This window comes from Budorcas taxicolor, chromosome 17 (assembly GCF_023091745.1).
Source record: "Budorcas taxicolor isolate Tak-1 chromosome 17, Takin1.1, whole genome shotgun sequence".
Lineage (NCBI taxonomy): Eukaryota > Metazoa > Chordata > Mammalia > Artiodactyla > Bovidae > Budorcas > Budorcas taxicolor.
The window spans coordinates 71417881-71431155 of record NC_068926.1 but is presented as its reverse complement, the minus strand read 5'-3'; the positions used below and the strand labels follow the sequence as shown (position 1 = coordinate 71431155).

The 13275-nt window shown below is 67.0% G+C and overlaps 1 protein-coding gene across 1 annotated transcript; it reads left to right on the top strand.

Annotated features, from left to right (window-relative positions):
- The first annotated feature begins 65 nt into the window (after positions 1-65).
- Positions 66-12011, top strand: GGT5 (gamma-glutamyltransferase 5). The gene is made up of 13 exons (XM_052654529.1): positions 66-99; positions 2873-3447; positions 5854-5984; positions 6246-6341; positions 6888-7083; positions 7675-7832; positions 8299-8445; positions 9119-9255; positions 9495-9685; positions 10099-10205; positions 10395-10513; positions 10610-10720; positions 11582-12011. The coding sequence occupies exons 2-13, from the start codon at positions 3275-3277 to the stop codon at positions 11726-11728; spliced, it is 1713 nt and encodes a 570-aa protein (XP_052510489.1). The 5' UTR covers positions 66-99; positions 2873-3274; the 3' UTR covers positions 11729-12011.
- The last annotated feature ends 1264 nt before the right edge of the window (positions 12012-13275 follow it).

The following is a 13275-nucleotide window of genomic DNA, read 5'->3' as shown; positions in this document are numbered from 1 at the left end:
TGGGAGCGGCGCGGCAGGACAATAAATACGGCGGCGCGCCGGGCTCCAGGCCGTCCTGCCTCCGGCTCTCCACTGCCTGGGCTCAGCGCGCTGTGTGAGGTGGGGCCGCCTGGGGGGAGGGTGGAGACGGGACTCGGAGGCCTCGGCAGCGCGGGCGCTGGGCCCCGGGAGGCGGGGTGGACTGCACCCCCGAGTCCCGGCACCAGGGCCGGGCCGCCCCGGGACACATCCCGGTGTCGGCCACCAGTGGGCGCGCGGCCCCTGGCGATTTGTCCGCAGTTCCGGGAACCGGGAGACCTCCTCCGCTCGCTGGTGCGCGGCTGGCAGGCACTGAGGGGAAACCGAGCTTTGAGGGAGGCAGGGTTGGGCAAGAAGCTGGAGAAAAAGATGCCGGTCAGGGCCAGGCCCCGGGGGGGCTTTCCAAATGGAAACCCAGAGATCCAAGCTGCGATACGCTCCAAGAAGCAGGCCCGGTTCTCCGGGATCAGTGAGCTGGAAGAGGTCCCCAGGTCCCCAAGGGTCAGGGCTTGGACGGTTGCCCGGGGTTAGGGCTGCTCTGGGTGGGAGGGGGGCACCTGGAGATGCCAGGCCCCCAGCCTCCTCCTCGGGGTGGCCCCTCCCGCCGGCCCTCGGGGCCTCTTAACTCATCTTTGACACAGAGTTATAAGGTGGGAGGGGAGGTGCTGGGAAAGCACCTGGGGAGGTGGGCAGGGCAGAGAGGGGCCTAGCTTGACAGCCCAGTGAGCACCCCCCGAGGGCAGGGACACGGCCAGGGGGGCCAGGTCTGGGCTCTCCTCAGGGAGGCAGGAATCCTAGTGATTCCAAAGTGCCCTCCGGGAAGCGGGGCTTTGCTGGGAACCGGGGAGCAGCCGTGGGGTCCTGGGAGCCCTGCCCCCGAGAGATCCCCTGCCCCCGAGAGATCCCCTGCCCCCGAGAGATCCCCTGCCCCCAGGTCTGAGCCCTGGACCGCACGTCCCTGAGGTCCTTGGGGAATGGGATGGAGGCTGAGCTGCTCAGCTGGGCACGTCTCTCCTCTGCCCTCGTTTTAGCCCGAGGAGGCTACAGCTCCTTTGCAGGGGAGAAGACTGAGGCCTTGCTCCCGTGGAGGTGGGAGCTGGCCTGGAGCTCCCTGAGCCCCAGCAGGCGGGCAGGGCACCCCCAGTTCCCCTGGTGCTGCGGAGCCCGGCTGAGGGCCCCCTGGGGTCCTGGCTTCCTGTCTTTCTCCTGCCCCTCACCTCCTGGAGAGGAAGAAGAGGTCCCACCCTGACCCTGGCCCACCCCCTCGGTGCCTGCTGCCCCAGCCTCCCCGAGGGTGGACTGGCCGCAGCCCAGGAATGCACTCCTGCTTCCTGGTTGAGCAATGTCACTGAGGTTTGAGGGTCCCTGGGGTGGGGGGGAGGCGAGAGGAGTCCGCAGCCCTTCCAACCCCGAGAGGCGGCCTGCTGGCCCAGGAGTCCCTCTGGCTCAGGCTGGCAGGGGCTCGGGATGGGGCCTGGCAGACTGTGTGACTGTGTGGGCGTATCCCTCTCTCTGCCTCAGTTTCTCTGCTCTGCCTGGATGGGTAAAGAGACCAGGGGGCAGCAAAGCTCAGCTGGGAAGGAAGCCAGGGAACTCTGGGGGTGGGGGGTGCTGGAAGTCCAGCTCCCAGGCCCTACACCCTCTGTGTCCTGATGAGTTAGGTGGTCAAGGGGGCACCTCAGGGTACCTGCTGTCCCAGCTGGGCACCCTGAGGCTTGGACGGAGCAGAGTGCGGGCTGGTGTCCCCAGGGGAGGAGGCGCACTCAGTTCAGGAAGAGGGAAGTAGACACACTGCCCCCAGGGGTGGGTAGAGACCCAGGTGCAAGAGGAGCCCCCTCCCCGAGTCCTGGTGGCGTTTCTAGGACCGCAGGCCCCAGGGTGGACCGTCCAGTGGGTGCTGGGTGCAGGCCCCATCTGACTCCCCCGCGCAGATGCCTCCCCTGAATAGACGGGGAAGCTGAGCCCCCTCCTGGTCACCCCAGTCCCCCCTCCTTATCTTTGACTGAGCTGGGACTTGAACTCGGGTAACCCTGAGTAACCCTGCCTGGGTCCCTTTCCCCGTGTGCCTGTGTTCCCCGCAGCCCGAGTCCTCTGGATCTGGAGATGCTGAAGTGAGCAGCTGCTGAGGGGCAGGGGGCACGCCTAGAGGGCAGGCTGGGGCTCTGTCCCGGCTCCCTGTGCCTCTGAGCTGACCCAGGAAGGGTCACGCATAGGGGGCAGGCTGGGGCTCTGTCCCGGCTCCCTGTGCCTCTGAGCCTGACCCAGGAAGGGTCACGCATAGGGGGCAGGCTGGGGCTCTGTCCCGGCTCCCTGTGCCTCTGAGCTGACCCAGGAAGGGTCATGCATAGGGGGCAGGCTGGGGCTCTGTCCCGGCTCCCTGTGCCTCTGAGCTGACCCGGGAAGGGCCACGCATAGGGGGCAGGCTGGGGCTCTGTCCCGGCTCCCTGTGCCTCTGAGCCTGACCCAGGAAGGGTCACGCATAGGGGGCAGGCTGGGGCTCTGTCCCGGCTCCCTGTGCCTCTGAGCTGACCCAGGAAGGGTCATGCATAGGGGGCAGGCTGGGGCTCTGTCCCGGCTCCCTGTGCCTCTGAGCTGACCCGGGAAGGGCCACGCATAGGGGGCAGGCTGGGGCTCTGTCCCGGCTCCCGGTGCCTCTGAGCTGACCCGGGAAGGGTCCTCTGCTGTCCTCCGCTGGGAGCCGGAGATCAGCCACGGGGTCCTGGGAGCCGTGCGCCCCCGCTCCCCCCGTGAGCCAAGTTGGCAGCCAGTCCCTGCACACACGAGCTGGCGGGAGGGGCAGCGGGGGGAACGGCAGACGGAGAGTTAACAGCAGCCGCTGACTTCTCTCTGGAAGGAAAAACCCCACAAACGCCTTGCTGCCTGGCATCCTGCCAGGGCCGAGATAGCGGCTGAAACTGGAAGTCCCGACGGGCGGCCGGCCCTGCCTCTGCAGCGGACACTTGAGGCCGGAGCAGCGCCGCAGCCAGCCGTCCGTGCACACACCCGCTGTCCGCCTGGCGGCCTGCTGCTCATCTGGAAACCTCTGTCTGTCCACCCATCCGACTCCGTCTGTCTGATCCTCCTCCGTCCCACCGTCTGGCTGTCCGCCCGTCTGTCTGTGTGGCCCCCGTCTGGTGGCCCACCTGTCCTGTCACCCATCTGCTCACCTCGTCCGGTCCGCCGCCGCCTCCCGGTGTACCTCCCTGCCCGCCGGCTGTGTGCCCACCTGCCTCCCCTCCCCCCGGGCCACAGAGCCATGGCCCAGGGCCGCGGGGCCGCGCTCAGCCTGGCCCTGCTGGGGCTGGCGCTGGCGCTGGCCATCATCGTGCCTGCCGTGGTCGTCTCTCGGCACCGCGTCCACTGCGGCCCCCAGGCCTTTGCCCACGCCGCAGTCGCTGCGGACTCCAAAACCTGCTCAGACATTGGGCGGTGAGTAAGAGGTGGGTGGGAGCTGGGGGGGCCTTGGCACTGGCCCCCCCGGAGACTGTGTGACTAGCAGCAAGAGTGTGGAGAAGACACGTACGTATGTGTGTGTGTGTGTGTGCTGGCGTGTGGGGGCCGCGCGGGTATGAGGGAAGCGGCCCCAGGGCCCTTGCACAGACCCGGTGGCAGGTGTGCATGGGGGCAGACGGTCCAGGGTAGCCACCGTCTGGGCAGAGCGGAGGCGGCGTGTGAGACTGGTCGGAACCGCAGGCCTGGGAGGCCCAGAGGGGACACTGCTGCAGTGTCCCTCGCTGCCCCCGATGACGGGCCCAGTGCCTTCAGGGAGGCCCTGACCGTTTCCGAGGCTGGGTCTTCCCCCGGACGTGGGTGAGGGGGGCGCGGGCTCCGTATGTGAGGCCTGGCCGCCAGGGCCCACTCAGTGATGCCTGAGAGCAGGCTCCCTGTCCTGGCCCTGGGGAGCCCGCCCCCGGTGGCACGGTGTCCCCCACAGCCTCCCCTCTGCGTGTCAGGCCTCGGAGCCAGGCCAGTGGCTGGCAGAGTGACTGATGCTCGCTGGGCGGGGCGAGGGGGCCGTGGAGAGGCGCCCCAGCCGGCGTTTCCTGACCAACCAGACCTTCTTCCAGGAAGCCCAGCCCATGCAGGCTTCCCACCAGGACACCCCTCCTGGCCCCTGCCCCGCTACCCAGCTGGGGCTGCGGGAGCCTGGGCTAGCACTCGCCTCCCTGCCGGTTCCATCTGCTTCCTGGAATGTTCGCCTCGAGGGCCATGATCAGGATCAGAAGCGCTTTGTGATCAGAAAGGGACAGTCCTGGACCAAGGGGCACGGTGGCCGAGCCGCTGCCACCAGGCACTGCTGGGCAGAGGGCGCCCACGCCCCCTGCATCCCAGGTCACCCCTCTTCCCAGCTCTCCCCCTCTTTCCGTTTATTCTTTCCCCGCTTTGTCTGTGTCTGGCCCTGCCCTCTCCTGTCCTGGGCCCTCCCTCAAGGCTCCCGCAAGGGTGACAGGGACACGTCGGAGGGTTGGCTACTTGGTCTCTGGAGGGGGCTCCCAGGGGCCAGGAGGGGAATGACCCCCCCGGAAGTGCTGCACCCCCCCCCACCCCCCTCCCGAACCCATATCTGCAAAGACGCAAACAAGTTGGGCCCTGCTGGCTCAGCAGTGAAGAACCGCCTGCGGCACAGAAGACCCGGGTTCGAGCCCAGGGCGGGGAGATCCCCTGGAGGAGGAAATGGCAACCCACTCCAATATTCTTGCCTGGAAAATCCCAAGGACAGAGGAGCCTGGAGGGCTACAGTCCATGGGGTCACAAAGAGTCGGACACGACTGAATGACTGAACGGAACCAAGTCAGGGGGCCTTCCCTGGTAGTCCAGTGGCGAAGACTCTGTGCTTCCCGTGCAGGGGTCAGGGTTCAATCCCTAGTCAGGGAACTAGATCCCACAGGCCGCAACTAAGAGGCCACATGGCAGAACTGAACAGCGTCCTGCGCGTGCTGCAGCTAAGACCCAGCTCATAAATACATGTTTAAAAAAAAAGAGCTTCAGCCTCAGAACCACTGATGAGGACGCGGCCCCCAGGGGTTGGGGGCTGCTATCACAGGCCTCTGAGGGGAGGCCCAGGCTCACCATGTGCCCCCAAGTCTTTGCAGAGGGTTAAGGGTTGGGGGTCTGCGCTCTGCAGCCGTCACTGCCGAGGAAGCGGATGTGGTTTCCTTCCCAACTGTTTTCTGTCCTTGTCAAGCTGTGACTCCACTTCCTGCTGTTGTTCTCAGAAGTCAGAGAGATGGGAGGGAGCCCGGAGCTGCCCCAGCTGCTGTGGGACAGGGGCAATTCCTCCAGGGCCCTCCCCTTCTCCCCTCACCACGTCTCCCTCCTTCCACCCTGTGAGCACTGGGTCCTCTGGGAGACCTGAGGGTCGGCAGTGACTCCTAAGCTCTGTGACCACTTGGAAATGCCACGCAGGGTCCCCAGGGGAGGCTTCATTGTTCCACTTCATGTCTGAGGAGTCTAGGGAGGATGGGGTCTTCCCAGGGTCCCCACCCTCCACCCAGGAGCCCGGGCTGCTGAGAGGGGCCGAGGGGGCAGGCCCAGCCGCTGGGAGGACCAGGGAGGACAGCCGCAGGAGCGCTTTGTAAACTGAGAAGCACCTTGTATGTGGCCAGGGGCAGTGTAAAGGACGTCGCAATTTGCAACCTGTAGAGTGCAGTGAGTCTGCGAGCCGCTGGACCTCAGGGGGCAGTCTGGTGTGGTCTCTGAACTAACCTGGGGTGTGATGGCAGCTGGCAGGCCACCCAGCTGTGCCCACACCCCAGTGAAGGCTGGCAGAGCAAGCCCGGAGGGGCAGGCAGGGGCTGAGGAGCCTGGCTGCTTACCCAGTGCCCGGTCCCCTAGAGCCATCCTCCAGCAGCGCGGCTCGCCTGTGGACGCCGCCATCGCGGCTCTGGTCTGCACCGGGGTCGTCAACCCCCAGAGCATGGGCCTGGGTGGAGGGGTCATCTTCACGATCTACAACGCCACCACGGGTGAGTCCTCTCGGGACCCCCGTGGGGAGGATGGGCCTGGTCCCAGGCGCTAACGGGGAGGTGCTGGAAAAGCTCAAGAGGGCGTGGCCAACAGGCCTGTCCGACACGCCCCTTACTGGGTCTCGCCACGCCCACCCTGCTGAGACTGTCCCAGGAGTTAGCGCAGAGGCCCAGAGCCCGGCCTGGGCTGTCGTGGTGTGCTGTGAGGCCTGGCAGCCTCCGGGGCGCCCCTGACACCCCGCACGTCCTGCCCAACCCCAGGAAAGGTGGAAGTCATCAACGCCAGGGAGACGGTGCCCTCCAGCCCCATCCCGGCTCTGCTGGATCAGTGCGAGCAGGCCCAGCCTCTGGGCCTAGGTGAGACCCTGGAGGGCCACCTCCCCCCACCTCCGCCCCACCCTGCCAGGCCACTGGGTTTGAACCTCCCACCCCAAAGGGACAGTGCACCTCTTGGACTGGCTGAGACACCCTGGCACTGGGGGGCGGCAGCTGGGGATGGGAGCCCCCGTGGAGGTTCTAACCCCCAGGCTGGGGCTGTTTTCCTGGGGGAGGGCTCTCTGAGTTGGGAGGGGTGATCCAAGCAGTGACCACGTCAAAGGCCCCGGAGGGTTAGGTGGAGATGGGTTGGTGGACTGGGAATGGTGGGCGGGGCCGGTGGCCTGGGGCGGGTGGCCTGGGCTGGTGCACTGGGTTGGGGCCAGTTTTCCTGAGCCCCAGGAACCTGGTCATGGACTTTGTGCAGAAGTCCATGGGGGTCAAGGGGGTTCAAGTGGAGAGGAATGTGCTTCCACGTGGGCTACAGAAAGCTCGCTCGGACTGCCATGGCTAGGAGGGGGCCAGGCGGCCAGGAGTGGGCTGATGGAGAGCCCCTGGGGCCGGGGCTTGACACCCTGTGCCGTGCAGGCGCCCAGTGGATCGGGGTGCCCGGGGAGCTCCGAGGCTATGCTGAGGCCCACCGCCGCCACGGCCGCCTGCCCTGGGAGCAGCTGTTCACGCCCACCATTGCGCTGCTCCGGGGGGGCTTCCGCGTGCCCACCGTCCTCGCCAGCTTCCTGCACAGCCCGTTCCTGCGCCCCTCCCTTACGGAGTCATCCCTGAGGTGAGCGCTGATGGAGGCCCAGGGCCCCTCCTCAGCCCCTTCTCCAGCTAGAGGGTCTACCCTGGAGGCAGGGTGGGGTGGGGGCCTTGGATGATTAGCACGTCCTGGTCTCAGCTCACAGACTTCTGCCTCCACGTGGTAGCACCTCATCGGAGGGCTCCGGCCAGAGGGAGTTTCTGCCCACATGATGGGGCTCCCGGGGCACAGATCTGGGCTCTGCACACCGCCTCCACCCTCCTACCCACTGTCTTGTCCTCTCCCCCACCCCTCCACTCTCCCTTCCCTCCTTCCCCTCTGCCCGTCCCACCCTCACGCTCTGGGCCCACCCAGGCTGCCCACTGACCAGTCCTCCAGGAGGGCAGGACCTCAGGCCCTGGGTGGATGCAGGCCTGGCAGGGGGTGTGGCCTCCCCAGACCTGGTGATGAGATGTGAAGCCCCACCCAGTCCTGGAGAACCTGCCCCCCCCCCACCCCACCCCCGTGTCCACCGAAGCCCCACAGGACCGCGGACCAGGACTGCCTCCCGTAGGGTTGGAAGTGTGGCCGCCCTCCAGGATCCGGCCCGCCCTGAGGCCGCCCCCCACCCCCCAGACAGCTCTTCTTCAATGGGACAGAACCCTTGAGGTCTCAGGACCCACTGCCGTGGCCCATGCTGGCCACCACCCTGGAGACCGTGGCTACAGAAGGTGCGGAGGCCCTCTACACAGGGCGGCTGGGCCAGCTGCTGCTGGAGGACATTGCCAAGGAAGGTCAGCGTGCGAGGTCCCACTGCCCTGCCTGGCCAGAGAAAGAGGGGTCTGGGCGCCAGGGCTGAGGGAGGGCCAGCGGCTCCCAGGCTCCAAGAGGCCGTTCCTTAATCCTGCCTGCTGCTGGGCTCAGGGACCCTGCGGTCAACACCCCCGAGGCACAGAGCCCCGTGGATTCTGGGCTCGACACGGGAGCTATCAGTGGTCACGGGGGGCTCCTGGCCTGGAGCTGGGCCCCCTCAGGGGCTAGTGCGCCTCCCCCATCTTCCCCTGCTTGCTTTCCACCCTGCCCAACTCCGGTCTGTCCACCCATCCACCAGCCCCGAGCCACTGCCCGCAGACCCAGCACCGCCACCCGGCCCCAGGGTCTGGAGGGCTAGGGGAGCCCCGCTGTGTTACCCGGGGCCCCTGGCTGACACTGTGCCTCCGTTTCCCTGTCTGAACACGGAGTCGTCCCTGCCTCGCCCAGGTAGCCGGCTGACCCTGCAGGACTTGGCATCCTTCCGGCCTGAGGTGGCAGATGCCCTGGCCATGCCCCTGGGGGACTACACACTGTACTCGCCGCCGCCGCCTGCTGGGGGCGCCATTCTCAGCTTCGTCCTCAACGTGCTCAAAGGTGAGGCCCCGCCCCCCAGGAGTCCGCGGCCCAGAGCAGGCCTAGGGGCGCCTGCCGTCATCTCTCTGCAGAGCGCCCCCACCCACCCTGCGGGACCCTGACCCGGGGCAGAGGAGCAGATGGTGAGCTGCCTGTTGAGTGTGTGCACCCAGGCCTGAGGCCCAGCCTACAGCAGCCTGCAGGGTGTTGGGGGGTTCCCAGCCATGTCCAGGGCCGGGACTGTCCGATGCTGACTATGTTCTCCGGGGCTGCCGTTAACACATTATCACTAATCACCAAAACCTGCTGGCTTAGACCACAAGAAATTTATGCTCTGCTAGTTCTGGAGGCCAGAAATTCAGAATCAAGGTGTCCACAGGGCCACCTTCCCTCCAGGGCCGGTTGGCGGGGGGAGCATTTGTTTTCTGCCTCTTGTAGCTTCTGGCGGCTGTGTCGGGTCAGCATCTGCGACCACACGGCCTCCCTGTCCTGTGTGTCTATTTTACGCGGATGTCTTACATTTAGCGCCCATGGGATAACCCGCTCCTCTCAAGAGCCTTCACTTACTGACACAATCGCCGCAGAAGGGGACACTCTTCCGTGGGGGGCAGTACTCACAGGTCCTGGGGGTTAGGACACAGAGTCGGACCCACTGCATCGCATGACCCCCACCCGCGCCCACCTCCTCCCCCAGGGTTCAACTTTTCCGCCGAGTCGGTGGCCGGGCTGGAGGGAAGAGTGAACTTGTACCATCACCTCGTGGAGACGCTCAAGTTCGCTGGGGGGCAGAGGTGGCGGCTGTGGGACCCTCGAAGCCACCCAGAAGTCCAGGTGAGGTGTCCTGGGCTGGTGGGCAGCTCCGTCCCCGCCCCAGGGCTCAGGGTCAGGCCAGTGAGCCCCCTGCCCACAAACCCCGAGTGCTGGCAGGTGAGGCCAGAGGGACGTGAACACGGTTGGCTCTGGAACGGGAGGGCCTGGTAGTGGCCCGAGCAAGGACGGTGCGGTCGGTCTGGGGACAGCAGGGAGGCGGGAGGGCTGTGGGGGCACCCTCACCTGTCCGCCCTCCCCAGAACACCTCCCAGGACCTGCTGGGGGAGGCCCTGGCCCAGCACATCCGCCAGCAGATGGACGCCCGGGGTGACCACCCGCTCGACCACTACAGCCTGGCCGGGGCCTGGACCCACAGGATGGGCACGGCCCACGTGTCCGTGCTGGGCGAGGACGGCAGCGCCGTGGCGGCCACCAGCACCATCAACACGCCGTGCGTGGGGCCCAGGGCGGGCGGGCCGGCCGCACTGGGTTCCCTGGGCCGGGGGCCCCGCCCCCATTTGCTGTGTCCGCGGGGTAGGTGGGGGGCGGTACCTCTCCTCCTGTCAAAGGGGTCCTGCGCCCGGGCATCTCTGGCTGAAGGCTGCTCACCGGGTGTCTCTTGAGCGCCGATGGGAAGGCGCCTCACACCAGAAGGATGGTGCCGACGGGGCCAGGGGCGGGGCCAGGAGGCTCTGGGGGCGGGGCCAGGAGGCTCTGGGGGCGGGGCCAGGAGGCTCTGGGGGCGGGGCCAGGGAGGGGAGCGCGGTCCCAGCGTGCTGGGGGCGGCCGTGAAGCGAGGGGCCCCTGGACGGCTGTGTGAGTCAGGACCCCACAGCCGGCGCCCAGCCCCGCCTCCGTCTGCAGCTTTGGAGCCATGGTGTACTCACCACGCACGGGCATCCTTCTCAACAACGAGCTTCTGGACCTGTGCTGGCGGCACTCACAGGGCTCCAGAGCCACCCCCCAGCCCGGTGAGCACAGGGCGCCCCCAGCGCCGGGTGAGGGAAGGCGGGCCGGTCTGGCGTCAGGGGATCGTGCATTGGGAGACGGAGACGGAGACGGAGACGGAGACGGAGACGGAGACGGAGACGGAGCGGGAGCGGGTGGCCCTGGGGGGCGGGCTGGGGAGCAGGGTGCCCTGACTGCTGTCCGGCCCCCAGTTCCAGGTGAGCGGCCCCCATCATCCATGGTCCCCTCCATCTTGGTCAGCACAGCCCGGGGGTCGAAGCTCGTGATCGGCGGGGCCGGCGGGGAACTCATTATCTCTGCGGTGGCCCAGGTGGGTCGCTGGGCGGCCCTGCCGTCCCCGGAGGGGTTGGGGAGGGTGGCTGGTACCCGCCCTGCCTCCCTCGCTGCGTCGTCCTCGTCCCTGCAGGCCATCATGAACAAGCTCTGGCTGGGCTTTGACCTGCAAGCCGCCATCAAGGCCCCCATCCTGCACGTGGACAGCAAGGGCCAGGTGGAGTTCGAGCCCAGCTTCAGCCAGGTGAGGCAGACGCCTCCGTGCCCGCCTTCAGAGCCTGGGGGCGGGGGCCTCAGCTCCTGTATGCCTTGGGCCAGGTCTCCACGCATCTCCAGGGTCTCTGTGAAGGGTCACAGACGGGGAAGCATGGGGACCAGACTGCCAGGCAGGGCACTTGGCCCCTCAGACACCAATACCTGGGCCCTGACACACGTTCTCAGACCTGAGCCTTGAGGGCTGTGCTCAGAGCACCTCACTCACAAGGACCACTGGGGCCTGGGGTCTGCCTGTGTCCTTGGACGCGTGGTCTTCAGAAGCCTCCAGCGATCCCTCCACCAGCAGGGCCCTGGGGAGTCTGCAAGCCACATCCCTGGCATCTGGGAGCCCCGTGTTCTCCTGTGGGTGTTGCGAGAGTAGGTCCCAAGCTACTGACAGTGTGGCAGGAGGGCCATTCCTCCTGACGCTGAGTTGGGCTCTTCTTAAGCATGGAGGACCTGGGGCTCCAAAGGGCCCAGGCTCTGCCTTCTAGAGGCTTTGCTTTCCAGACCCTCAGAACCGAGTCCCCCACGGCCACCTACCTTCTCCACTGAAGCCCTGGACTCCTCTGGGGTTGCACTGAGTCCTTAGCCCAGGACAGAAGTGAGGCTGCGTCTTGGGTCCTTCCAGACGGGGCCACGGACTCCATCGTCCTCCCTGGAGCCGGGCCTCTGCTCTGGGGCCTGTGGAGTGGGGGCCACTGACTCCACGTCCTGCAGACGAGGCTGTGTCCAGCACCTCCCTGTCCTTACCCAGACCTGCGCCCCCACTCCTGTCCGGGGTGGGGTCCTCAGCTCCCTGCTTGGGCCCCGTCCCCTCTGTGACCGGCCGGCCTCCTCTCCCCTCCAGGAGGTTCAGAAGGGGCTCCAGGACCGGGGCCAAGAGCGGAGCAAGAGGCCCTTCTTCCTGAATGTGGTCCAGGCCGTTTCCCAGGACGGGGCCTGTGTGCATGCTGTGGCGGACCCACGGAAGGGCGGGGAGCCCTCGGGCTACTGAAAGGCCGCTCCCTCCTGATTCTGGGTCCCGCCCTGTGCACGACCGGCCAGCCTGGCCCAGGGGACCTAGCCCTCCGGCAGGAATCTGGGCCCCTGGGCTGGACGGTTGGCCTGCGGCTGCAAAGAGGTGGACAGCCCAACAGATGGACCGCTGTGGGGGCCGAGCCCCCCCAACCAGAGCCCTGGCCCTGGCCACTCCAGGCCTCACCCACGACTGCGCCCCTGCCCCCTGGAAGCCCCGCTCCCCACCTGTGTGTCCCCCAGTCCGAGATTAAAGAATAGCTTGCACCATGCCTGACTCAGGGTCGAGGTGGAGAGGGCCACAAACAGAGCTGACAGTCTTCCCCACATGCACCACAGGGCCAGGGGACCAGAGCCGGGCTGGCGCTCGTCCACAGCGCCCCTGGACACTTGCTAAGGCTCCACGCATGGCCGCCTGGACTACTGGCTGGCGGGGAGGGCTGGGGCGTGGCCCAGGCCCGTCCCGGAGCTTGTCCTCTGTTCCGGGCAAAGGCTGGAAGATGAGACACCTAAGCCCTCCCCAGCCCGCATCTCCAACCTGCTCTCACCCTCAGCAAGGCTGACCTTTTTGGGGGGAGTCATACTTTGGGGGGCTGTGCCCACACTGTAGGGTGCAGAGCAGCGTCCCTGGCCTCCCCCAGCTAAACGAGCCCTCTGCCCCGGCCAGCCTCCCCCAGCTAAACGAGCCCTCTGCCCTGGCCAGTCATCAGTCATTCTCGATTGAGAACCACTGCTCTGGACCCAGGGGCCCCCAGCCACTGGGGACGGCTCTGTCAGCTGCCAGGCGGGCTGGCCTTCCTGGGGGAGGGCACTTGGTGGGCTGACCTGGGGGGAGGTCCTGCCCACACCCTGATTCCTGGGAGCATTGAGGACTCCGGTCTCAGCCCAAACATCCCCCAGAGGTGTACCTCCGCATGGCTGGAGTCTGGCCGCTCGGGCCAGGGGAGGGCTTTGGCTCCTGTGCCCAGGGGGACAGACCGCAGCAGACTGAGGAACTCAGACACGCTGCTCACCTGCCCACAGGGCCTCCCAGTGGCACCCACGTTCATCGCTGTGTCCCTGGACGCAGACGCACCCCTGCCCCCACTGGGGGCTCAGTTATCCCCCGTGAGCTGGTGGGTTCCCTCCCTGCCCAGGCTCTAGCCCAGCTTTCTGGAACATCAGACTCACATGCCCACCCACCCACCTGCCTCCCACCTCCTGAGCACCTGGACCCTCAGGCACCTACCTCAGACTCAACACGCCAAACCAGAAGCCAGCTCTGAGGCAGCCGAACATTCTCCAGTGGCCTCCTTTCCCCACTCCGAGACGGTCACCCAGGCCTCCCCCTACATCTGTGTGGCCTGGCCTTGGTTCCATCTTTATCCCTCTCTCTGCCTCCTGGCCGCTGCCACCATCTCAGTCCACTCCCCACTCAAGACAGCCGTGACCCTTCAAATGCATACCTCATCCTGCGAGGAGGCCACATGGGGGTCCTCCTTGGCCTCCAGAGCCCCTGGAGGAAACCCAGTCCCCACGCCCTGCTCA